The 25,165-nt window shown below is 61.3% G+C and overlaps 2 protein-coding genes across 2 annotated transcripts; both read left to right on the top strand.

Annotated features, from left to right (window-relative positions):
* Positions 1–660: 660 nt before the first annotated feature.
* On the top strand, positions 661–17,866 carry FIGNL2 (fidgetin like 2). The gene is made up of 2 exons (XM_074929578.1): positions 661–751; positions 14,552–17,866. Exon 2 carries the CDS (start codon positions 14,563–14,565, stop codon positions 16,762–16,764), a length of 2,202 nt encoding a protein of 733 aa, XP_074785679.1. The 5' UTR covers positions 661–751; positions 14,552–14,562; the 3' UTR covers positions 16,765–17,866.
* A 4,221-nt stretch (positions 17,867–22,087) lies between these two features.
* On the top strand, positions 22,088–22,801 carry TMDD1 (transmembrane and death domain 1). Its single transcript, XM_074929490.1, has one exon. It carries the CDS (start codon positions 22,088–22,090, stop codon positions 22,799–22,801), a length of 714 nt encoding a protein of 237 aa, XP_074785591.1.
* Positions 22,802–25,165: the final 2,364 nt, after the last annotated feature.

The raw sequence follows: 25,165 nt of genomic DNA, 5'->3' as shown, positions 1-25,165 counted from the left end.
GCTGGGGTGCAGGGCGTCGGGGTGTGTGGGTGCTGGGATGTGGGGGTGCAGGGGGTCAGGGGGCACTGGGATGTGGAGGTACCGGGATGTGGGGGTGCAGGGGGTCAGGGCACACGGGTGCTGGGATGTGGGGGTGCAGGGGGTTGGGGTATTTGGGTGCTGGGATGCGGAGGTCGGGGTGCACTGGGATGTGGGGGTACCGGGATGTGGGGGTGCAGGGGGTCAGGGTGCACTGGGATGTGGGGGTGCAGGAGGTCGGGGCACACCGGGATGTGGGGGTACCGGGATGTGGGGGTGCAGGGGGTCAGGGTGCACTGGGATGTGGGGGTGCAGGAGGTCGGGGCACACCGGGATGCGGGGGTCCCGGGATGCGGGGGGGCAGGGGCTCGGGGTGCCGGGCTCCTCCCCTGCCCGCACCCCCGCTCTGCCTTTGTGCGGGGCCGGCGCGGGCCGGGGGGCAGCGGGGCCGCAGCGGCTCCCGGCCGGGCCCCAGCCCCCCCCCCCCGCAGCGGGGCCGCTCCCGCCTCCCCCCGCCCCCCCGCCCCGCTCCGCCCCGCCCCGCCGCGGGGGCGGGCCCGTGGGCGGCGGGTGGGGGCCGGACCCCGGCCCCGGCCCCGGCCCCAGCCCCAGCGCCGGCCCCAGCCCCCGCCGCCCGCGGGCCGCCCCGCATTGTCCGGGGGCAGCGGCAGGATGCGGGGCCCCGCTCGGCCGCCCGCTGCCGGGCTGCGCTAGGGCCCGCCGGCATGAGGAGGTGAGTGGGGGGGCCGGGGGGGGGCGCGGGCGGGGGGGGGGCGGCCCCCCCCGCGCTGCCGGGGGTCCCCCGCTCCCGGCGGAGGCGGCTGCCGCCCGCCCCGCACCCGCCGAGCCCCGGTTTTGGGGAGAAAACAGGCGGATTGCGGGCACAGCGGAGGGGGGGGGGTGTGGAGGGCGGGGGGCGGGGGGGGGCTGGTGCTCCCGGTAACCCAACCCCTCCCTGGGGTCGGGGCATTCCCCCCCCCCGCCCTTTCCCCTCCCTCCCTTCCCCAAAAAGGGTGCAGGGGGCTCCGGGCAAAGGTGACATGAGCCCGCCGCGGGGGGGGCGCAGCGGGCAGCCCCGGGGGTGCCCGGCCCCCGCCGCTCCCTGGAGGGGTGCACACGGTGGGGGGGACCGTCCGTCCATCCGTCCATCCATCCATCCATCCGTCCATCCATCCATCCATCCAACCATCCATCCATCCATCCACCCCTCCCTCCACCCACCCACCCGTCCATCCGTCTGTCCATCCCTCCATCCGCTCATCCATCCGTCCGTCCGTCCGTCCGTCCGTCCGTCCGTCCATCGCCCAGGAACAATGCTCGCTCCCCTCGGCCGCTGTCGCACGTCAAGCGCACGCCGGAGCGCTCGTCTTCAAAACAGTCCTGGCGTTGAGGAGCGGATGGCGATTTTTAATTAAGGAGCTTTGCCTGAAAGGTCCCTTTTATTTTATTTTATTTTTCCCACTTGGGGGACAAAAGACACTTAGGAAAAAAAAAAAAACAAAAACAAAACCCAGAAAGGTTTGAAAATAGGTTTATACTGCGTCTTCCAGCAGAAATCCTCCTGGTTTCGGGGGCACCGTGCGCTGGGTCGCACCGTGCCCGGTTTCACTCCGGGATCACCAAAACGAACGTGATCGTTAACTGGGTCCCGCTTTGGGGACAAACAGATTTCCGGGGTGCGAGTGAGCTGAACCGACGTCGTAGGAGAACCGGGGCGCGCGCGGCGTTTAGTTCGAGCGCTGGTGGAGGGTGCGTGAGCACAATGCGAAGGGCTCGGGGTTGATTTAGTGGTTCCGTGCGTGGGAATCGCGGGGGGGGGTTTCTCCCGGGTTTCCCCCCCAGCGCCCTCCCCGCCGGCCGGGAGCTGCCCGGGTCCTGCTCCGGCGCGTGGCCGGCGATGACAGGGCGCCGGGTTTGTCCTTCCGAGATGCCAGCGTGTGGCTCCGGCGCCTGTTTGTTCTTAGAGGTGGTTCTGAATTAAACATTTCTGCGGGGTCTGAGGCCCAGGAGTTGTTTATCACATTAAACATTTGTTTTAGCTCTCTTTAGCAGAAGTGTGTTGACATTTTCTCTTGGGGGACTGCCGGGGATAATGAATGGCACGTACTGTATTGTGTTCCTCGGAAAGCCGCGGGATCCTGCGATAACATAAACACCCTGGGCTGAATTCATCCCAGATCTGAGAGGAGTGGGCGCCGTGTTTACATCAGTGCTGGTCCCGAGCCGCAGCTCCCATTTAAAGTTTATTATTGATTATGAAAACCTCCCTGTTGTTCATACTTGTCAGATTTTTTTTTTTTTGGTCATTTTCTCGCTGACAGCTGCAGTTTCCCTCCCTGATCCGTGTCGTAGCTGCAAAGCTTTTGCAGAGCAGAAGGAGCGAGCCGGGTGGGTTTCGGGGCTGTTCGGCCCGGGGAGGAGCAGCCGCGGGCTCTCCCCGCTCACAATTCGTTTTCTCTGGAGCGGGGAAGGGTTTCGCCGCCGCCTTTGTTCTCCCGCGGAGCCCCCGCCGCATTCTTCCCTTTTGCCATTATCATTTTGGTTAAACAGAAAGGCAAGTTGTGTACCATATGGATCATGTTAACAATTGCTTATCTGGAGCCGGTGTTTTCTCCTCCCTCCCTTTCCCCCGGCCTTTTTCTCCCTTCTGAGGTCGGGGTTGGGGCTTTAACAGCATCTTGGGGTTGGTGCCGGTTCGACGCGGTCTGTAACCCCCCAACCTCTCCTCCTGGGTCCCGTCGCAGTTAATTCCCCCGAGTTAAAACACAGAATAAACGCTGACAGATCTCCAAAGCGGCTTTCCCCGGGTGCTCTGAAGTACAGAACACGGTTGTGGAAGAAACCAGCCTGTCTGCCTTCGGAGATTCACGCCTCTGGCCAGCAACCGGCTTCTCCCCGGAGCAGCTGAGGCTCCGTTTGCCTTTATTTGGGGAGGAGGTCGATGTCCAGGAGACCATCCCGACGCTGCTTTGCGTGTTTGTACAGACTGATAGAAGCAGGGGCCGTGGTTTTCCCAAATCCCTCCTTCAGGCTGCTCCCGGACCGGTATCGCAGCGCCTGAGCAGCTGGGCTGAAAGTTGTGAGCCCTCACCCCGCGTCCGTCCTCCGCTCCGGGGGATTTCAGTAGCTGCTGGGAAAAAGGGGGAAAAAAAAAAAAAAGGGTTGTTATTTTTGGGTGCCCAAATACAGATGCGAGGGCCTAACCTTGGGCCAAGGGAGTGGCCATCAGGGCACTTAATTCACCTCCTCCTTCCCCCGCGGAAGAGGTAAACACAAAAGCCTCCGGAGCTTTCTCCGAGGCCGGGATCGGATCGGATCAGAGGGAATAAAACGATTCTGTGCGTCGCATCGTCCCCTCCGTAACGGCGGCATCTCTGGCGTCGTTAAAAAAATTCCTGGAAGGAGTCTGGCAGCGCGTGCCGTGTCTCACCGCCGTTTGCACGCGCTCGGGACTTTTATTCGTATTCGTTATTTTGGCATCCTCCTAGTCGAGGAGATATTCCTGAGGGTGGAAGTGCCACCTCCGGATTTTTCTGCAAACAGCCAAATATTTTCCTTTCTTCCTGTCTGCCTCTGCTTTTCTAACGGTTTGGGGGTTCTGCGCCTCCCCGCTTCCGTCCCTAGGGCTGGGAGGAGGCGGGTTGTGCGTGGGGAAGGAGGAATCCCTCCGTCCCAGCAGATGCGGGAGCACCGGCTTTGAGCGAGGATTCCTGAAGGGAATTTCCCGGCAGCTGACATGAATGCATCCAGAGAAGCGATAGCGACCCTCGCGCGACGCTGACCCTTGCGTTTGTGCCGTTGTAAACACTTTCCAGTGACGTTTTTGGAGCTCCGGCGGCTGGAAGCGGAGCTTCGCTCTGTGACAGGGGCTGGCGGGAGGCTCCTTTTGTCATCCCGGGGCAGATCCCGGCGCATCTGGTTAAATGTCAGCTGGAATTTTGCAGCGTGCAGGAAGGCCTGAGCCTCGCGACTCCCAGCATCGCGTTTGCTCGGCGCGTTCCCTTCCTCCCCCCAGCCCCGGGTGCTGGTGGGGCAGGTCCTTCTCTTGCAGCTTTTTCGGGAAATAAAAGTGTTTTTCTTCCTTTTGGGGTGTGGAGGGGCTGGTTAATGCACACGTTAGCAGCTCTGTGGGGCTTTGCCTCCAGAATGCTTGTCCCTGGTGTTGCTGGTGCTGGTGCTACTGGTGCTACTGGTGCTCGGTCGCTCACGTGTGTCATCAGGCATCCGGCCCTCTGGTCACAGGGGACACACGTGCTGGCGGTGGCACCCACCTCCTGATCGAAGGGAGCTCTTGGGACTGAACCAGACTTGGTTAGCGTTAAGCAGGAAAATTCCCATTGCTGGATCAGCAGCCAGGCAGAGAATAAACCAGTTCATCCCAGTGCCAGCCCGGGCAATTCCCAGTTCTGAAAGACAGTTTTTTCCTTCGCAAGGTTCTCCCGCCGCGAGTTCGTTGCCGTAATCACTTCTGGTATATTTTTCCTGTTGGATTTTCTTTTGGGCTTGGCTTGCTCCCGTGCTCCGGGGGGGTGAGGAGAGCTCTCCCCGCTTTCCTCCCTCGTGCTGCTGAGCCCTGAGCAGCATCGTGGTGCTTTTTCTGCTCTGTGAACCCCAGTTTCAATTTGCAGAGGATGCTGCTGCTGCTGCGGACGGGCCCGGGGTCGGCAGCGCCCCGGCAGCTCTGGGCTCGGGTCTCCTCTTAATGGGAGCAAGAGTTGAAAGTCAGCACCGGTTCTCCACAGCAAAGTTTATTTTGCTGTGTAACGAGGGTGTTGTAAAATCTCTCTCCTGGCCTTGTGGCCTGTCATCAGCTGAAGTTAATGTTGGTTAAATTGTACAGATCGCTAGCACAATTTTTCCTGCAGCGGTGCATGCCTCGGGTCGCTTATCAGCAACCCCTGATCTTTATGGGGGCCCTAATAAACCCAGCCAAGGCCTTGCCGATGCTGCTGACTTAGAGCTGAGAGCAGGGGAGGATGCAAATTAAAGGTTTTTCTTCCCGGCTCCTTTCTCCCGAGGACAGTCAACCCAATTGTGGAAAAATCAGGCGTGTTTGTTTAATGATAGTGATGCCGTCACGGCCAGTGTGCTGGTGGTGGTGCTCGGGGCCCCCGTCCTGGACCGGGATGTTGGGGTGGGATGTGGGGTGTGCTCCAGGGTGGGATGTGGGGTTACATTGCCGGGTGGGATGTGGGGTGTGCTCCAGGGTGGGATACTGGGGTGTGTTCCCGGGTGGGATGCTCAGCTGATGGAGGTGTGGTACCCAGGCGAGTGTTTTCCCCTCAATAGATGAAAGAGCCACTATTTTTTTTTTCTTTTTTCCCCCCAGAAAGTGAAAACTAATGTCAAGACAAATTGCACTTTAACCCACACTTGTCTTGCCTATAAAAAAACCCCTGAATAATAGCTGAATAAGTACCCCTCTCCCTGCCCCGGCCGCTCTCAGAAGAGGAGCCTGCTCCTCACAAAGAATTTGCTGTGTAAATAGAGGAGAGGTGCAGCAGCAGCACCGAGCTGGAGGGGACTCGTGGCATCAGGGGACGCTGGAGCCCGGGTCCTCTCCCTGAGATTAATCTTTCTCGGTGTTGCTTGAGGCCTGAGAGCAGCGGGACCGGCTGCTTTGTCTGCTGCCCCGGCCCTGCCGCGCCGAAGCGACGTTCCCGTCGGAGGCTGTTGCTTTCCTTTGGAAAGAGTCTCCAAAGCACTTGACTCCGCTCCCTCTGTCCTGCTGCCTCCCGGAGCGGGATAATGTGGGTGTAATTGATGGTGAGAGGACTAATGGCTGCAGAAATGTGTAATTAAAGGCCAGGGGTGACGTGCTGCGAGGCTGCGCTGCGCGCGGGAGGTTAGAGAGGTTGAGTGTGTTTTGAAGGGCTTGTCCTGCCGGGGGTGGGGGGGCTGCTCGCCCCGCTCGGGGTGTCCCACGTGCCCTGCCCCGGGTGTCATCATGGGGACGCAGGGCTCCCTCGCTGGCCCAGCCCCGCACGGGGAGGTGGCAGCGCCCTGCGGCAGCGTCCCCGCTCTGGGTGTGACCGGGGTTTCCTCCCCCCATGGCATTGCTGGAGCTGGGTCTGGAATCGGCAAATCCCGGGGACTGGCACCATCCTGCCCTCCCGACCCCCCGCGATATCCTCCTCCTCCTCCTCCTCCTCGCGAACGCTGAATCGGGCCACGTGTTGCAAACACAAATCTGCTGAAATGCCGACGTGCCGCGAGCAGGTCGGGCTTGGCCGGACCCGGCGGCCCCCGGCTGTGCCGCAGGGAGGGGATGGCGGCTCTGAGCCCGCACTCGCCCTCCTGGGAAGCCCCAGGGCTGCAGCCTGACCCCCTGGGTGACGGCGACGGGCAGGACGTTGTCCCCGGGATGGGTTTTTGGCAACCTGAGAACACACCGAGGTGCTGCCTGTGCCGCTGAGGGGGACGTGGTGACGCTTCTTCACGCTACGCTTTGCCGCTTCTTGGATAAAACAGGTTTTAGCAACTGCACTGAAGCACCAACAACATAAAAATAAACCGGGAGCTGGAGATTTGGAGATTTATTGGTGGTTTAAAAGATGCCTTTTGAGGCGTTGTTCCTATTTCCCCCCTTAGGCGCTGCGGATGCTGGGGGTCGGTGAGAGCAACATCTGTGCAGCGTGACCTGGGTGCTCGGCCACGGGCGCTGGCGGGCAGCACTCACAGAGTGAATATCTGCTGGTAGAAAGATATTTCTGTTTCCATTTTAATCGCCACCAACCCGAGCAGCGGGGCAGGGCCCAGCCATGGGGCCGAAGCTGCCGGTTCCGTCGCGGGGGTCACGGCGTGGCCGCTCAGCACGAGCCAGGTACGCGCTCCACAACAAACGTCGTTACGGCTCTGACCTTGGGCTGATCATACCCTCCTCCTACAAGGTGATTACTTTTTAATGAGTGGCTGCTGAAAAGAGAGGAAAATGAATTATTTCTGCTGTAGGAGTAGCTCTAGGAGACAGGAGCGGCGCTGCCCCGATCGATAGGCTCTCACGGGCTGCGCGGAGCCAGCCCGGCACCAAACTTCTCCCCGATTTCCCGGCGATGCCCGAGGGTGCTGCGAGGGGCTGGGGGTGAAGCACCTCCCCGGCGTGGAGCAGCTTTCAGCCATTGGGTTTATTCTGGACCCGTTACCCCTGGGAATTTTTGGACTGAATTCCCACCTTTTTATTCTTCAACCTGTTGTGGGTTTTTTTTTTTTTTTGAGCAGCAGCCTTGTCGTGGCAGGTTGATGCTTTGGCACCCTCTTCTATATATAAAAATAACTATAATTGGATTATAATAGCCACGTTTTGGTGCAAGCTCTCAGGGTGCAGAAGGTGGGAGCTGTAGGGGCGGCTGCCTGGGTCCCCAAAGTCAGAGTCTGTCCGTCCGTCCGTGCAAGCGCAGGCGTACGGCACAGGGGACCCGCAGCCTCGGGCCTGGATGGGGGCAGCAGTGTCAGCAAAGAAAGAAGCCAAAAAAAGGGAACTTCTGGAAAATCCATTAGTGAATGGAGTGCAGGAGGGAGCTCGGCTTTTCAGGCTGCTGAGGCGGTGTTTAAAAAAGAATCCGCGAGTCAAAAGGCTTGTGAAAACAAAAGCCACCGAGAGAGGCCTCCCCCAGCCCAGCTCCGGCGGGGCTGCGGGTGCCCAGGGCAGGGACGATGGTCCAGAGGGGATGGGGACGGGGTCCGTCAGGGGATGGGGACGGGGTCCGTCAGGGGATGGGGACGGGGTCCGTCATCCCGCGGGGAACACACAGGGGCTGGGAGAAAGGAGCTGCAGAAATGACGGAAAAGAGAAGGTTTTTGCTCAATTCCCTGTGGAGCGCGCTGCCTGGCAGGGCACCGAGGCGGAAAATACAACCGTGTTGTGCGGTGCTGGATAGGGCTGGGAGGCTCCCCAGAATTAGAGTTAATTAAGATTGATTCGTTCCGTGGAGGAGATGAGCTGGAGCGTTGCTGCTGCCGCTGCCGACAGGCTCCAGTGCACGGGGCAAATTATCTCCCTGCTGCAGCCTGGTTCCCGCGTCCGCCGCAGCCCCCGGCGCTGACCCCGGCCCAAGGGCAGATATTGGAGAAGATAGACCAGGGGCTGGTGGCTCCTGCCTTGGCTTTTGCCCCCGGGGGAGCTCGTTATTGGAGCTTCATCGGGAAAAACACCCTGAGAGGAGAGGGCTTGGGCAGGGCTGGGGGGTGCCTGGTCCCTGGGCCCCTCCCCGAGCCTCAGAGCATCTCTTGCATTTATTGACCTTCATCCAAGCGCCTGCGGGAAGATGAACCGTAACAGCAACGCTTTCTTCTTGGAAAAATGTAATTTTTAAATTGTTTTCGGCTTTCTGGGGGTTCTGTGTGTATCGGGGTTCGCAGAGCCCCCCACCCACAGAGGGGTGTGGATCGGAGCACGGGGTGCAGCAGCAGGTCCTGTGTCCGGTAACGCTTTGCCTCTGCGTCTCCTCGTGCCGCCGCGGCGCAGACCCCGGGGGGGCGTCCCCCAGGCATCCCCCCCCCCGGCTCCCCACCGCGGAGCATCGCGAGTCGCCGAGGGTCTGCCAGGAGCCATCAGCAGAACAAGGGCCCCCCCAGATCCTTCTTTGGGCTCAGGTGGGGTCGGACGGTCCCTCTCGGGGGGATGCGGTGGGTCCTGGAGGGTTTCAACAAGTGGTTCCGAGTGGAGCGAGGAGGACGAGAAGCTTTCCAGAGCCGGTCCCGTCCGTTTGCTGACAGCCGAGCAGCTCCTGGAGGAGGAGGTGGAGGTGGGAGGAAGGTGCCTTCAAACCATCCCTCAACGCCCCCCCCGGACCCCGAGAGCGTGCGTCCGCGCAGCCGCAGCCCCGCAGGTGGTTCCCGTGGTGGGTTTCCAGGGGGGGGCTGGAGGAGGAGGTGGCCCCCGTGTGGGGCTGGGTGGTGGCACTGGGAGCTTGGGGGTTGGCTTAGCACCCTTGTTATGCAGATTGCATGCAAATGGAGTCCGTTTGACCTCCCGACCTTTTTATGAGGCCACGTCTGTTTGGGGAAATGGTTCTGCTGATTAGAAATGGATTTTCCTCTCCAATGTAATCCTCCGAAAACGGGCTGGGTCCAACCCCAGGCCCCGGGGAGCTCGTCTGGCGTCAAGGAATGAAATTTCGGTGACAGGCTTCAGTCTAGACGAGGATCTGAGCAGCACCCGCGGGCTGAGCACCCTTCTCTGCCCAACACCGAGGTTTCTCCTGCACCTGCGTTGACCTTGAGGGGCGGTGGACTTCGACGACCTGAATGTTCAGCGATGCTCTTGCTAAAAACCTCCTTCCCACCTGAGAACCGGCCTTCAAGCAGCGTCCTGGTGGAGACCACAGCTGGAATGTCACCCCAAGGAACATCTGCGAGGGGGTTCAGGGCAGGAGAGACCCTGGAGGAGAAGCGACAGCAGCAGCGTGGCCGGGAGTGGTTGGAGGGAGCCGCGTTCTGCACGTGCTGAAGCACGCCCGTGGCAGGCGGCGGGCAAGGTGGTGATGGATTAATGCGATAATTAATGTTTTGGGATCAACGTTCCTGTCTGAAGCACTGGAGGAAGCGCTGGTGGAGTGGCAGGAGCGGGGAGGGTCGGGGCCGTCCCACCTCCCAGCGGTTTCTAGACTCAAACGGTTCAGCGGGTTTGTCGTGTGTTCCTGGGGGTGGGTGCAAGGCTCGAGCCTGGATCTCAGCAGGCCTGAGTGGTCCCGGAGACCTGGGGACAAGTCACGTTAAGAGAAATATAAATAGCAAGAAACAGGCTGATTTTTTTTATTATTTTCACTTTTTTTAAGGTCCCTTCTATTGCTTCTTTTTCTCCGGTCCATCTTGTATTGAACAGTGGAGCAAAATGCCTCAAATCCACTAATTGCCTCAGCTCGTTATTAATAATATCTGGATTTTATGGCCGTATCCCCTTGATCTGGGGATTCCCAGGCCACACGCCATGTACAGTTTCCTCCCGGTGACATTTAGCTGAGAGTGTCTCCTCTCGCCGTGACAGATGGGGGATGCTCAGCTGCTGCCAGGCTGAGCGGATCCGTATTAATTTTTCATTTGCTGGCCGGGTGCTGGAGCAGCACAGATGGGCGATGGCCCGTTGGTCACTCCCGGCCCGTGCTGGTGTCCAGCTGCTCTGCACTTGATATATGAGTGGACAGAGCGGACGCTGGAGCCTTGGGCTCGCACTGGACGGGGTGGAGGCTGTTTCTGCTGGGGGTGGGGAGAGGGCACGGTGGGACTTAGCCTAAATCCTTTTAACATATGTACATTGACCCTGCTCTGATTGCAATACCATCCTGCGCTTTGTCGGCACCAGTTAGGAGGGGACGGGGAATGTGGCGGACAAAGAAATGCAGCTCCCTGATGGATTGGCCAAACAACCCAAATTTGCCTCAGAAAACCCCATGTTTGCGCGCCGGCAGCCTGCCTAGAAATTGCTTGCCCGGCCTTGGTCTGCAGGGGAGGGCTGGGGGGTGGTTGAAAGGTCTCACCCTTTGCAAATGCTGCCAGGTATTGCCCTTGGGTCTGAGTCTGGCTTTGTGCTCTCCTTGCCCTGGTCCCGGCTTTGGGACCAGCTCTACCCCTGGACCCGCCACGTAGGGATTCACTAGAGAGAAGCGATATCGAGCTTGAATGTGGGTGTCAACATGCAGAAATGTTGCTGTCATCTACAGCATTAACGCTAAAGCATTTCCAAAACATTGCCACAAGCCCCAAGTCCACAGTGAGTGTAAATGGGGTACCTGCATGGGTTGTAATTCTGATTTATAGCTGTGATTTGACTCGTGGTGATGCCACTGCGCTTTGCCTACGCTGCTCTTAGGAGCAGGGGTGAACCCCAGCCAGGACGAGCTCCTGGCAAGGAAAAGCTGAAAAGATCGTCAGGAAATGCCTCATTTAAAAAAAGAAAAGGTCATTCCCCTGCCTCCCCTTCACTGGGCAGACTTGGGAAAGTCTGTTCTCTCCCCCTGCGGTTTTTTTCCCAGCTTTATCCTTGAAGACGTCGCTGCGGCTGCTGCCAGACCTGCAGCATCTCTGCGTGGGGCAAAAGGGTGTGAGTGCTGCGGGTCCGGCCGCAGCGGCGGAGCTGTCGGTGCGGGAGCTGCCTCGGCGCGAGGCCCCTTCCCGCCGTGGGGGCCCGAGCCGGGACCCACCTGCAGGAGCTGCTACAAATCCCGGCACAGAGGTGATCTGTGGGATCCCTCACGCACATCATCCCTGATGTGAGAAGCCTTGCTGAAGGCTGGGCTGTGAAAAGGGGCTCCCCCAGCACCCGGATTTGCTCCCTCCGGGCTCAAAGTTTGCCCATCAGGGAATTACAAACCCGGGAACTCAGGTGGCCCCGGTAGGGGGGACGGGCTCTCCCTGCCCGAGGAGCTGATCGCGTCGGGCCGCGCCGCTGCGGGGATGAGGAAACTGCTCGACGTCTTTTGAAAAAGGCATAAATCCTCCGAGCTGGAAGCTCTGCCGAAAAAGCAGCTGCCGACGTTTAAACCAGCAAGGCAGGGGCGGTAAGAGCGAAGCGTCGCGGCGGCTCCTCAGCTCGTCCCTGCACCCGGAGCCGAAGTTTGGCGGCGGCTCCGTCCCGGCGCTGGGATGTCCGAGGGGACGTCGAGGCACAGCCAGCAGCTCGCTCCCTCCGGGGTCACCTCCTGCGGGGCCCGTCCCTCTTCCCGGGGGAGTTTGGCCAGATTTAAACCCGGGCTTTAGCTCATCCTCAGCTTGACCGTGTTCGCTCTTGCGCGTTCCCTCTCCTTTGCCCTCCAAATCTGTTCGAACCCTCTCCCGATCCCCCCAGGGATGCTGGATTGCTGCCGCCATCAGCAGATGCTGCCTGCGGGTTGTCTCTGTATTCCCCCGCGCAGGTTTTGCCGTGGGTTTTTATTCAGCAGCGTTAGCGAAGGGCGCGCGTACCCGGGGCTGGGACACGGGCGTATAAAACACCCGCGCAGGCGAGCGGACGCGGTGTGCCCGGCGCACGAGGGCTGTGCACGAGGTATCTGTGCTCCAACAAAGGCGGCCCGCGCCGGGACGCTGCTGGGGGCAGCCCCGCGTCCCCGCAGCCTCGTGGCTCAGCCTGAAATCCCCCGGCCGGAGCTTTTCCCCGGGGCAGGGAAGGGGGGGGCCTGCGGCGGGAGGGAGCGCACCCCATCCCCGAGGCCGAGCCGTTGGACACCCTCGGCGGTGCGCCCCGCTAAAAAGCCCCCGAACAAAAGCCCAGTTCAGAGTCGCTGCTGAATAGATTAACAAGATTTCCATAATTAGGGCAGGCGGGAACAATAGGATTCTCCCCTGCCCAGCCCCCCCTGCCCGCCTTTGTCTTGCACTGGGGATAATGGGCAGCAGCGAGGGTGGGAACCGGCCCGGCCATTTGGTCACTGGACAGTAATTTTCTCACACTGCCAAGGGGAGCATTGAAACATCTGTCCCGCTCCGCCGCCTCATTCACGTCCCATTTCAAACCCCTGACAACTTCTCCCTGCCCGCCGGCCCTCCCCCTCCCCCTGGTTTTCCCGGGTGCAACGCGGCGTTCCGGGGGGTTTTGGCTTTTCTTCTCCCGAATGCGTCTCGTCTTTAAAGGGCTCGGATGGAGGCGGATTTGCTTCTCGATCCTTTCGGGTTCGCTTTGGTGGCAGCAGCGCTCGGGCAGAGCCCCGGCATCCCCCCAGCCCCTCGTCACGCAGCGACTTCGCCCCAAGACCCGGGGATGGGGCCGGGGGGGGCCCCCACGCCGTGCTGGTGGGCTCCGGCGTTGGCCACCCTGGTGCAGACTCTTGGCAAAGCAGCTCCCATCACCTGTAGACACAGGTTTTTAGTTTTTAGGTGGGGGGTTTTCAGGCGTTGGTATCGATCCCAGCTCTAGGGAAAAGCTGGGCGCTCCTCGGAGGAGCGGCCGGCGTCGTGCAGGGTTTGGGGCTGTCCCCGGGGCGTGTTGTCCTCGGAAATGCAGCTCCTGGTGCCGCATCACCAGAGAAAACGGACACAGAGCAGCTTGGGCCGGGGGCTGCTGGGTGGTGGGTGAGGGCGGCTGCTCCTCGGTTTATGAAACAGCCAGGAAATGCCACGGGGATTTGCTGGTCGTGGTGGTGGCACCTTGTTCCTGCTGTGCCCTGTGCCGTGGTGGGTGCCGGAGCAACCGGCCACCTCCCAAGCCCTTTTCCTCCTACCCTGAGCCCCAGGGACTTGCCAACTGTATTTTTTAGGGGCCAGAAGCAGCTGCGGTCCGTACCGTGACGCTCCACACAGAGCTCCGCGCGAGGATGGAAACTCCCGGTGCTTTACAAAACAAAAGCAAAAAAAAAAAAAATTAAAAAAAATCTTTATTCCTCGCGGACTCATCCAAACCCTCTTTTTTTTTTTTTTTTTTCTTTCCTTTAATAGCTTCTCGGTGCCTTTTGCTCGCAGGCAGAGGGAAGGGTCCCCTCCATCCCTCTGCGCCCAGCCAGACCCCGCGTGCGGCTCGGGGAGGATCTGCCCGCGCGCAGGTTTCTTGGGCAGCGTCTTCCTTTGTGTTCATTAAAAAGGGCCCTTTCCCGCAGGCTGTCGTGGCCGGCTCTGTCTGAGCAGTTATCTACCGGGAGCACTTTAATAATGGCCAGTAAATGCAGGGAGGATGCCGGATAAAGCCGCGCAAAAGCCGCCATTTAAATCCTCTTGTGTAAGTTTGATATCCAAAGTGGAAGTACAAATGCCATATAAGTCAATTAAAGCATTAAGTAATCTAATTGTGCCGTGGTCACAAAGTGGCTTAAAGGCTGAGCGAGGCGGGGGGAACGGGGCACGAGGTCCCCTCCCGGCTCCTACTTTAGCTGTCCCCCGAGGCGCTGGGTGGGGAGGGGGGACGGGGGGGACCCGCGCCGGGGCTGCCACCACCCTCTGCGGGCGCTCGGGGGCCACCCGCTGTTTGGGGGCTGGAGGAAGAGAGGGTGACACTGACCTCGGCATCCTGGGGAGATGTGGGGTGACGGGGAGATGTTGGGGGGGACGGTGACGCAGTGGGGTGAGCGGGGACCCCCGGCAGAGCCCCCCCCGGGATGCATTTCCCACCCGCTGCTGTTGCAGCCCTGGTGCAGGGCGGGGGGGGTCCGGGTGCAGCCGTGGTGTTTCTGTCATCCCCTTTGCTGGAGAAATTGTTCTGGAGGGGCCAAGCACAGCCCACGGTACCCCCCCGATGGCGGGGGGGTGAAGGGTCACCGGCCGAGCCACCTCGGCGCAGGGTTGTGCTCCGGCTCCGTGTGCCGGCGCTTGGCACCGCGGCGCTGGGGGATGCGCCGTTGGCGTCGCCGGGGCTTGGCGTGAGAACCTGAGAGTTTTATCCTGTTGGACGACGTGACCAGCAGAACCTGAGCTGGTGGCGGCTGCTCGAGGGGGGTGTTTGCACCGGTGGGTTTTTGCCTGGAAAATTTAGAGCGTGAGCGTAAGGGAGAACCGGCGCTCGCCGTCGGGAGGCGCCACGTGGGCACCAGGGCGGGTTTTGGAGATTTTCAGTGTGGAGAGGTGCTCGTGCCCGCGGCGCTGCTCTCACCCCTGTCCTGTCCCCCCCTCCCAGGTCTGTCGAAGATGCACTGGTCACCAGAGCATGCCCAGTCCCTGAACCAGTGGCCGGAGCAGCACCTCGACGTCTCCTCCACCACCTCCTCGCCAGCCCACAAGTCCGAGCTCTACCCCAGCACCCGCCAGCGCTTCAACTACGCCTGGGCCAACGACGACATCTCGGCGCTCACGGCCTCCAACCTCCTCAAGAGGTACGCCGAGAAGTACTCGGGGGTGCTGGACGCGCCCTACGAGCGCCCGGCGCTGAGCGGCTACGGGGATGGAGCCTTCGGGCCGGTTAACGGGCAGAAGGGGGACGGGGAGAGCTGGCCGGTGGCCCACGGCTCCGACGGCGCCTACCCCCTGACCCCCCTCCACGATGGGCTCCCCAGCGCCAAGGGGGTGGTGCCGCCCGCCGTCCCCCCCGCCGGCGGGGCCATCGGGCTCGGGGGCTCCCCCGTGGTGTCCGCCAACCTCGCCGATCCCATGTACCCCGGGAACTCCTGCGGAGGAGCCGCCGCCGGCTCCGGCGGGCTCGGGTCGTCTCAGGAGTACCCCTCAGGCTACGGTGGCACCTACTTGCCCTCCAGCTACTGCACCCAGCCCACGGCAGCGCTTCCCCCCCCGCACCCCCCCGCCCTCCACGGCTCGGGGCTCCTGCAGCCCCCGCACCCCTCGCCTGCCCTGGTGCCGGGCTACGGCTCCTCCGGCCCCATGTACAACTACGCTGCCGGCAGCTACCCGCCGCAGCCGGGCTACGGGACCATCCACCCGCCTCATCCCTCCGCCTCCTACCTGCCCTCCGGCATCGCGGCGCCCACCCCCATCCCGGCCCCGCCGCCCGCCGCCCGCCCGCCCGGGGTCCCCGCCTACGGCTACCAAGGTGCCGGTTTGGCCCCCCTGGCCGTGCCGCCCCTGGGCACCGAGGCGGCGGGCGCCCTGAAGAGGAAGGCTTTCGACCTCTCCGGCGGGGAGGACGAGGGGGAGAGCAGGTATAGAAAATACAGCTACGAGCAGCCAAAGTCCCCCTACCCCATGTCGGACAACGGCGAGTGCCGGGGCAACGGCTTCGGCGGCAGCGCCGAGTCCCCCCAGGTGGCCTTCAAGGCTGGGAAGCGGCCGGCGGGAGCCGGGAACGCCGAGGAGCACGCGGGAAAGTACGGCGGGCAGCCGATGAAGAGTGTGGTCTCTCCACCCTACGGCGCCGGGGACGCTCCGCTGCGGCCGGCGGAGCCCTTCGAGAAGTTCAGCCCCCCCCTCGCCAACGGGGAGCGGGCGGCCGAGCCGGGACCCCCCTTCCCTCTGCGGCTGCCCCCCAAAGCGCCGGTTTTCGGCAGCCCAACGGTGGAGGAGCAACCCAAGAACGTTGACCCCCTGGTCTTGGAGCTGGTGAACACCAAGATCGTGGAGCGGGGGCCGCCCGTGCAGTGGACGGACGTCGCCGGGCAGGTCTCTGTCAAGGCCACCATCGAGGAGGAGCTGGTGTGGCCCATCCTGCGTCCCGGCGCCTACACCGGGGCGAACCGGCCGCCCCGGACCATCCTCCTCTTCGGTCCCCGCGGCACGGGGAAGACGCTGCTGAGCCGGTGCATCTCCACCCAGCTGGGCTCCACCCTGCTGAAGCTCAGCGGGACGACCCTGCTCTCCACCTGGAAAGCCGAAGCCGAGAAGATCCTGCAGACTGTCTTCTTCGTGGCCAGCTGCCGGCAGCCCGCCGTGGTGCTCATCACCGAGGCCGAGTCCTTGCTGGTGGCCCGGGCTGGCGAGGACGGCAGCCAGGTGAGCAAGCTCAAGTCCCAGCTCCTCTCCTACCTGGACAACGTGGCTACCTCATCCGAGCAGAACGTGGTCATCATCGGGACCACCTCCCGGCCCGGCAGCATGGACGAAGCTTCCCACCGGCGCTTCGCCAAGAGGTTCTACATCTCCCCGCCGGACAGCATGGCCCGGCGGCAGATCCTGCACCAGGCCCTGGCTCAGCAGAGCTCCTGCCTGAGCGAGCGGGAGATGGCCTCCCTGGTGCAGCACACCGAGAGCTTCTCGGGCAGCGAGCTGGTCCAGCTCTGCCAGCACGCCGGGGCCACCACGCTGCACGGCTTGCCGGCCCAAATCCAACCCACCTCCTACCAGGACTTCGAGAAAGCCTTCTGCAAGGTCCGCCCCGCCGCCTCCCAGAAGGAGCTGGACTTGTTCCTGGAGTGGGACAAACTCTACGGCACCCGGCACTGACGGCGCGGCGGCCGGGGAGCGCCCGGGCGGCCACGGACCCTTCGCCGGGGCTCCGGGGCTGGTTTGGGGACTTGGCCGATGGACGTGGCGGTCGGAGGGGCCGTGCTGGGGTCTGGGGGGGCTCTGGGGCTCCCCCAGAGCCGGGCCGGGGCCAGGTCCCCTCCTCCCGACACACGGGAGGCCCCTGGAGATCCCCGACGGCAGCACGACAAACCTCCTCTTCACTATTCCGGACTCAGCCGGGCTTTTCCTCTCCCAGGTTTTTCGGGCGCCGTCGCTGAACTCAGGATATAACCTATTTATTATTTTCCCGTTCATCCGTCCCTGGACCAGCGATGCCGCGAGCGGGGCCGGAGGCGCCTCCGGGATCCCGGCGTCGGATGCACGAGCTCCCCCATCGACCCAGAGGCTCAATTATTATTTTTTGGTTTGATCGCTTTTGTTGTTCCTACCAGAAATACCTCGGGCGTCTTCAGAGCAAAGCAGCCCCCTCGCACGTGGCACGACCAGCCCGGCGGCGATATCCTTGATCGGGGAGGGAGGGAGCGGGGGGGGGGACACACACAAAACCAGGGGGTTTTGGAGTAAAATACTGTAGATGATTGTTTAATATGCTAGACTTATTTTTTTTTTTAATTTTATTTTTGTAAGGTATGTAGTATTTTTTTGTTTTTTCTTTTTAACTACTCAGGAAAAGAATTACCTCAGAAAAAAAAAAAAAAAAGAATGTGTTTTAAAAAACTCTTTTTATCTTCTCAGAAAAGGAAAAAGAGATTTTTTTAAGAGTTTTCAGACCTGGGACAGAGCTGCCTCGTTCGTTTGCTTCCAAAAGGGGTGGAGGAAGAAAGGAAGAAAGAAAAGGAAAAAAAAAAAAAAAAAAAAAACCACAAAAAACTTGAAGCTGTTACAAAGATGAAAGTTGAATGTATTTTGGGTGCTTTTCACGTGTATTATGCCATAATTTTATTTTAAATTTTTTTTTTTTTGGACATTGTTATTGTAGCGTTTGGTGGAGTAACGTGTCTTCAACGGAAAGAGTCTTAGTGCCGTAGGTTGGGAGCTGCCACCAGCACCACTTTTTGGGTCAGGCTGGGTCCGTCACCCCCCCGGCATCTCCCTGGGGCGCAGGGGTGCGGGGAGGGGGGGGCACCCACCCCTGTGCCAGGCCAGGGTTGGGGGGGGGGTGTGGATCCTCCTCCCGGTGTCATTTTTGCACTGGGGATGGGGCCGGGGGTGACGAAGCCGCTGCGAGGGCGTGGCGCTCCCTTTTCACCCAAAATAAGGGATTTTTGGGCTTCTCACCGCGGTCGCCACCTCTGAGCGCCGAGAAGCCCCGGCAGAGGCTGGTGGGGGGGGGGCACAAAATTGAGCAAAATAATTTTTCCCCCAAAAAATAAGTCGAGCAGGGCCGGGCTGTGGTGGCCACTGAGGTCAGGACACAGCCCTTAACCCCCCCCCGCCAACCACCATCGGGTGCAAAACTGCGTGAACCCCCTGCACAGCCCCCTGACCCCCCCCCCAGCTTCCTATCACCCGGTGGGCTTGGCTTATTTTTTTTTTCCCCCCCCCCCCCAATTTAAAAAAATATTAATTTGTTTGTTTGTTTTTTAGAGCTCTATATTGTCCCGGGGGAGGCAGCTGCTCCACCAGCACCGGCCGCTGCACAGAGCAGCCCCCCCCCCCATAACCTCAGGGTCCGCTTGTGGGGGCTCCCCCCTGCCCCCCCTATCGCAGGAGAGAGGCGTCTGCCAGCTTTGGGGTGTTTTTCCCACTTTTTTTTTTGCAGTTTCCCATGTGAGCGTGCGCGGGGACGTGCAGGCAGCTGCCTGCAAAGGGCATTACCGGGGCGGATGCGCCCCCCCCCAATCCCTTCCTCCAAAAAGTGGTACTGGGTTCCTGAAGACTTTTTATTATTATTATTATTATCATATTTGACTTTGTACACTCTCTGTAACCATTTCTACCTCATTTTGCAACATATTGTACATGAAAATATTTAATTCATGTCTTATTAATGTCTGAAAAAGAAATGCTTTTGAGCTGTAATGGTCTACCTCAAGAAATGCTGTATTTTAAAAAAAAAAAAAAAAAAAGTATTACACAGTATTAAAGAGATTACCTGAACGCCCGGCTGAGCCTGCAGCACCTTCTGCCAGCCCCCCCCTGCGGTTTTTTTAGCCCCTTGGGGGGGTTCTGGCACAAAAGGGGGGTCTTGAGGGGGGGAATTGAGGGGACAGGGGGTAGGGGAAGGGCGTTTGGGGGGTATTGGAGAAAGAAAACTCCTTGTTAGGGGTGTTGAGGGGGTCCAGGTGTAGCCCTCCCCTCACTGGGGGGGGTCCAGGTGTGCCCCCTCCCCTCGTTAGGGGTGATGGGGTCCAGTTGTGCCCCCTCCCCTGGTTAGGGCAGGGGCACTGGGAGGGGCTGCCGGAGGTGGGGGGGTTCCTGCTGTAAAGGCCCCCCCGCCAGTTTGGGGGCGCTCATGGGGGGCTGAGGCATGTTCAGCTGCTGCTGGCGAGGCCCATCCAGCACCTGCAGGTACGAGGAGGGGGGGGTGAGGAGTGGGGGGGCCTGTGAGCGGTGTGGGGTGGTGTCAGGGCTGGCCTGGGCTTGGTCCCGGGTTCGTTTTCTTTTGGTTGGGTTGAATTTTCAGCTTTTTTTTTTTTTTTTTTTTTTGAGGCCGAATTACTCCCGTCGTTCCTCAAAGTTTCACGTCACGAGTTATGGAGCGTCCGTTTATCTGGGGGCTCGCGGCAGCCCCATCCCCGTTTCTTTTTTTGTTTTGCGTGTGTGAAGTTGTATCCTTGGATAATTCTGTATCCTGAAATATTCAGTTAAATCCGCTCCCTCCGGGGCAGCTTCTGAGCGCTTTGCTCTGTCGGGGAGTGGCGAGAGCGGCAACATCAGTGCTGGGGGTCCCTGTGGCTTCCCCCCCCCCGTTACAGGTGACCCCGTTAATGAGTTAAGCTCATTAGCAATAGCAGGCGAGCGGCAGCCTGCTGGAGAGGGACCCTGTGTCCCGGAGCAGAAAGCATTGTGGCAATGAATGGAGCGTTTTCAGGGTGTTTCGGGGGGGAGGAATTGGGTCCTGTGCCCCCCCAGTCTGGGCGGGGACGTGGTGGCATCCCTGGCTGGTGGCCGGGAGGTGCCGGAGCCTTTGTGCTGGCGCTGGCGCATCCGGAACAATGCGGCAGCTCCGGCCTTTTATCGGGACCCCCGAGGTTACTGCGCTATGAATAAATTACTTGGTGGATGGGCTGCAGAGTCACGAGCTGGGAAAATGGGAGGAAGGCTCCCTCCTCCTCCTCCTCCTTCTCCAGCAGAGGGAGAAGCTTGGCTCCTCTCCTGCTGCGAGGGCCGCTGTGCCCGTCACAAAATGGTTTAGGTTGGGAACGATCGCCCAGTCCAACCATTAACCGAACAATGACAGTTCCCAACTCCCCAGATCCTGCTCCCAGGCCCCGTCCAAGCTCGATATCCCGCCGGGAATGAGCGCGTCCAGCCACGCTCTGCCTGCTGCAGCCCGGGACAAAGCTGGGCTTTGCAAGGCCTGGTCTAGCTGGGACGTGCTGGCACAGAGAGGAGCGGCGGCTGCTCCCCGGCACCTCGGGTTGTTCAAATGAATTTGCAGCTGGACTCTGACCTTCCGGAGTCTTGATCCACAAAACTTGTGGAATCGGAGCCCAAACCTGGGGGGGACTCAGGGCTGGTGGCACCGGTGTCCCCCATCCCTCCTCAGCCGGGCTGGAGGGTCAAGCACGAGCAGTTCCCTCCTGGGGACACCCTGGAACCCCCCAAGAGATGCTCTTTTGGCAGCGAGAAGCATTTCCAGGGGTGGCGGCAACGGTGTTAGTCCTGAAATCTGGCACTTAGAGGGGGGAAAAAAAAAAATCATCATCGGTGCAAAACTGAATATTAGAGAGTTTGGCTGGGAAAAGCCACCCGGGCCCGTGCGCTGGGCGCTGCTCCTCCCGGCGGGGCTGGCGAGGGGAGAAGGGACCCCCCCTTCGCGTGGTGGCGGGAGCGGAGCAGCGTTTGCGTGTCTGAGGGTATCGAGGAGAAAAGGTCCCGTTAGAGAAGCCGCTGCCACGGCTGCTGGTTCCCGCGGGATTGATTTTTGGGTTTGATGCTGGACTTGCAGCCGGGGGGGTTATGTGGAAGCTGGGCGGCTCTGAGCCTGTCTGATGTCCCGGTTTGGCTCTCAACGAGGCAGAAAACCCTGGGAAATTCGGTGAGTCCCCACGGAGCGGGGTCGGGGGGGGGGCTGAGCCCTGGCCTGGGAGAGAAGGACCCATCCTCACCCCCAGACCCCACCCCGGCGGGGGGCGTTTGCCCGGTGGCTTTGGGCCTTTGTGGCCGCGGTTTCCCACCTTCTCCTGCTTTACGCTCCTGAAGGAGCTCTCGGGCCCGTCCCTCCGTCCCCGTCAGCCAGCCCGGGGACTCGGGATGCGCTTTGGAGCGGCGGTGCCCGCGGTTTCCCACCCCTGGAGCATCACGGGTGTCTTGAGCGGGGTCTTAAAAATCCCCGTGGCAGGACGAGGCCCTCAGGCTCCGGCTTTGCCTTTTTTTTTTTTTTTTTTTTTAATTTTGATTTTTGGAGGATGCTTGGGGGAAGGATGGGAGCTGGGAGAGGCAGGAGGCAGCGCTGGAGGATGGAGCCCCGTGACACAAGCCCCTGCAAACGTCCCGGCCGGGGAATTTGCTCCTTCTCCAGCTCTTTGGCTGCTTCCTCCGCCCCGGGTACCCGGGACGGTCCCGGCGCAGCCCCGGGACGCTCCGCGCTGGGGGACTTTGGGGACATGCGGGGAAATCGCAGCTTTTTCCGCCCTGATGGCAAAGCGGGAGCGCTGGTGGCCGGGGCTGCATTGCCACCTCGTGGTTGCGGGGCCCTCGCCCGATCCCGCCGCAAAAACATTTCGGTTCAACTCGACTCAGCCCCATCGAGTTGGGAGAGGGAAGAGCAGGTTCCCAGCGGCGGGGCGGGGAGAGGGGGGGCTCCATGCCCCCCTCCTCGGGGAGGGAAAGGGGAGCTGCTGCCGCGGGGCTTTTGGCGATGGAAGAGGCTGGTGGAGGCGACCCCGGGGCGCAGCGGCCGTCCCCCCATCCCCGCCCCTACGAAGGTGCCGGGAGCTGCCCCGGCCCCCACCGAGCCGGGGCCCACGGGCTCAGGGTGCTCCGGTGCGGGGCAGAGATGCTCAGTGCTGGGGGGGGGGGGACACGGGACGATGCGCTTGGAAACAGGAGTGTCCCTGGAACACGCCGGTTTGTGAGGTCAGACTGGGGCGGGTGGGTGGGGGGGGTCTGTCAGCGTTCCTAGGCCACCCTGATGGCGAGGGGCACCCGAGCGATGTTGGCACCCGTGGGACTCCTCCTGCTCTTGCTGGCGGTGGGTGGTGGGTGCGAGGACACGGTGGCAGCCAACGTGGGCCGTCACACCATGAGCCGAATTGCCGAGCTGCTGTCCCCCTCCGAGTGCCGCCGGCTCCGGAGGCAGCTGGAGGGGCCCGACTTGGACCTGGGGGAGCAGGAGCTGGAGCAACTCTCCGAGGAGAACAACCCCATCCCGCCCTACAACCGCCGCCGCCGCCGGGACCTCCGCGGCCCCGCGGGATGCTCGGAGGTTCTACAGAGCTGGCTGGAGACGGCGGGAGAGGTGACGACCTGGGACCGACTGGCCCGTGGCCTCCGCCAAGTCGGTCGCCCCGACGTCGCCCGGGAGCTGGGGAAAAACCTGAACCAGGACAGGAGCCTGGAGCTGCGAAGGAACGTGGAGGAGTACGGCCGCACCGTGCGGCGCCTCACCTCCTCCCTGCTGCTGGGGAGCAGGCGGCACGGCCCAGTGCGGGACAGGAGGGCCCCCGCCAGAGACCTGGGGGACCTGCGCTTCGAGAGGCGGCCGCCCCCCCCGTACACCCGCAGCCCCCTGGGCTGGGTCGGCCCCGTCATCTCGGGCGTCCTGGGGGGCTTCCTCGCCTCCGTCCTCTTCACCGTGGCCACCATGTGCTCCTGCCGCTGGGCGCTGGGCTTGGACATGGCCTGAAACTGGGACGTCACCCCAACGGGAGCATCTTCCAGAAAGTGCCGGAGGGAAAACAAAACCCAATAAAAACCCAGTAAAGCCTCGTGGAGGGGCTGAGATCCAGGGACCGGCCCCGTGTGTTCTCCTGGGCGGGGAGGGCCCCGTCCGTGCCTCGGGGGGGGGGCTGGATGTGCCACCTGGCTGCGCTGGGACGTCCCCGGTTGGCACTGGATGCCAAAGGGCCCGTTGGCAGGGGCAGAGCCCCTCGGCCACCCCCCCCCGTGCCCCAGGGTGGGATCTCTCCAGTCCCTGGTCTCTCCCCCTGTCCCAGGCAGGGAGGGGACACAGACTCTCTGCTGGGTTTTTATGCGAAGCCAGCGCCTGGGGTTAAGTGTTCCCGGGTGAGAGGTGAATTCTAAGGCCAGTTGGGTGTTGGGGTGATTTGTGCTGCTTGGAGCCGTTGTGGGTGACAACCGTGGCTTTCCTGAAGTCAGGAGCTGGGTGTGCCGAGGGGCCACCGAGCTGCTGAGGGTCTGGGGGCTTCGTTCCCTTCTTGGTCTGTCTCTTACCGCGGGTTTAGATTTTTCTCACCGTTTCTTAGCCAAAGAACTTCTGTGAAGTAACTAAAAGCCACAGGCTGTGTGTTACAGGGAAGCTCGGGTGGGGTTTGTGTCGCTGGTGGGGCTGGGGAGGGCAGGATGTGACCCGCTGCTGCGCTGGGAAAACTGTAAATATCGGGCTGTTTGTGCGCGGAGCCCGCTGGCTCTTTGTGTGTGACAGTGACGGTCCTAAACCCACAAAAGCTGGAGGTCCCAGGTCATGCTGCCGCCTCCAGCTGTGCCCAGGGGGGGCATCCCCAGGCCCCTGCTGCAGCCTCTCTGCTGTCCTGGAGTGTCCGTGGCCTCTCCCGGCCACTGAAATCAAACCAGGGCAATGAAAAGGGGGGGGGGGGGGATGACACCCAGAGCGTTTGGCTCTGATTACGGCCATCTGCATCCCTGTAATTAGAATTAAAACCTGTATTTTGTGTCAAGAACCGGCTTGCATCAATCCAACCAGCTGGCAGTGGCATGCAAGTGTTGGAGAAGGAAGGGAAGGAGAAATAACCCCGAGTGCGGCTTTAAAAGACAAGTGAAACAGTGAACTGTGTATGTAATACTTCCTTTTTTTTTTTTTTTTTTTTTTTTAATGAAATTGTACCCACTGCACCGGCACAGCCAGTTCCTGGCACAGATGCTCCTCTCGGGGCAGCTCCTGACTGTAGGCAAAGCTCAGGGCTCAGTGACCGACCCCCTCGTGCTGCTGCCGGCCCCGGGGGGGGGGGTTGAGTCACCACTCGGGGGGGTGAAAAGCTGTTTTGCCACCAGCTGCCATCGTCCTCCCACGCTGCGACGCATCCCGATGGCGGGGATCAGCGCTGGGGGGGGTGCCGTGTGTCTGGTGGTGGTAGAGCTGGAAGTCGTGGCCGTGTTTACTCTGGAGCGGAAGGAGGGACGGCTCACCGACAGCCAACGGTGCTGCTCAGGGGCTGCAGCTCTCCCCGGAGCGGTGTGTGATGGTGGGGGGAGGCCAAGGCGAGGCAGCACGAGCGGAGGGCTGTGGCAGAATCCGTCCCCTGAGGCAGCTTGGCCCAAATACGCCGTGAGCTTTGCGTCGGGACCGCGCGGGTTTCGACGCTGTGACTTTTCTTCCCAGGTTTGGAGCCCGGGTGCTCCTTCAGGGCAGGATCTGGATGTTTGCTCTTCACATCAGCCCGACTTTGTAAAGCCCCCGCGGGAGTCCTGCCTCTGCCATGGGGCCGGGCTGAGCTGGGGGTGGGGGCCCTTGGGGGTGCTGGGCGGGCGGCTGCTGCCGGGCGGAGGTAACAGAATGACAGGGCAGCCAGGAGAAGTTGTTAAAACAAGATGGACGAACCTCTTTATTGCAAATTCCAAAGTAAACAGATGTACAGTACAAAGGAACTCAAAGTTCAGACATCCAACTCCCAGCCCGCTCTTTTCTCACGCGCCTCCTCCCTCCCCCGGGCAGCTTCATCCTCCTCCTTCCTTCAGGTGAGACAGAACAGAGAATAAAACCAAAGAGTCAAAGTGGGGCGCGACGGGTTCCGCAAAGGGAACGAGCTCTGGGCCCGATGGAGGGGGGCGGCAGGAGCTGGGGTGGTTGTAGCCGCGTTTCTGTCGCCCCGCGGGTGCCCGGCTCCGTCTCGGTGCGTTACGCTCGTACCTGCGTTACGGTCGCGCGTTCGGAGCCTCACAACACCCCTGTGAGGTAGGGCCTGACCGCCCCAGTTACAGACGGGGAGAACTGGGGCAGGAGGTGGGAGCGAGTCCCGTCCCCGCGCCGAGCACGAGGCTGCGCCCCACCTGCTGTAGGAGACGCCCTCGC

The sequence above is a fragment of the Athene noctua genome, chromosome 30 (genome assembly GCF_965140245.1).
Source record: "Athene noctua chromosome 30, bAthNoc1.hap1.1, whole genome shotgun sequence".
Taxonomy (NCBI): Eukaryota; Metazoa; Chordata; class Aves; order Strigiformes; family Strigidae; genus Athene; species Athene noctua.
The sequence above is the reverse complement of the archived record's forward strand: the minus strand, read 5'-3'. Positions and strand labels throughout refer to the sequence as shown.

Excerpts from the sequence above, each read along its gene's own strand:
- FIGNL2 (XM_074929578.1), top strand. The coding sequence starts at position 14,563 with ATGCACTGGTCACCAGAGCATGCCCAGTCCCTGAACCAGTGGCCGGAG.
- TMDD1 (XM_074929490.1), top strand. The coding sequence starts at position 22,088 with ATGGCGAGGGGCACCCGAGCGATGTTGGCACCCGTGGGACTCCTCCTG.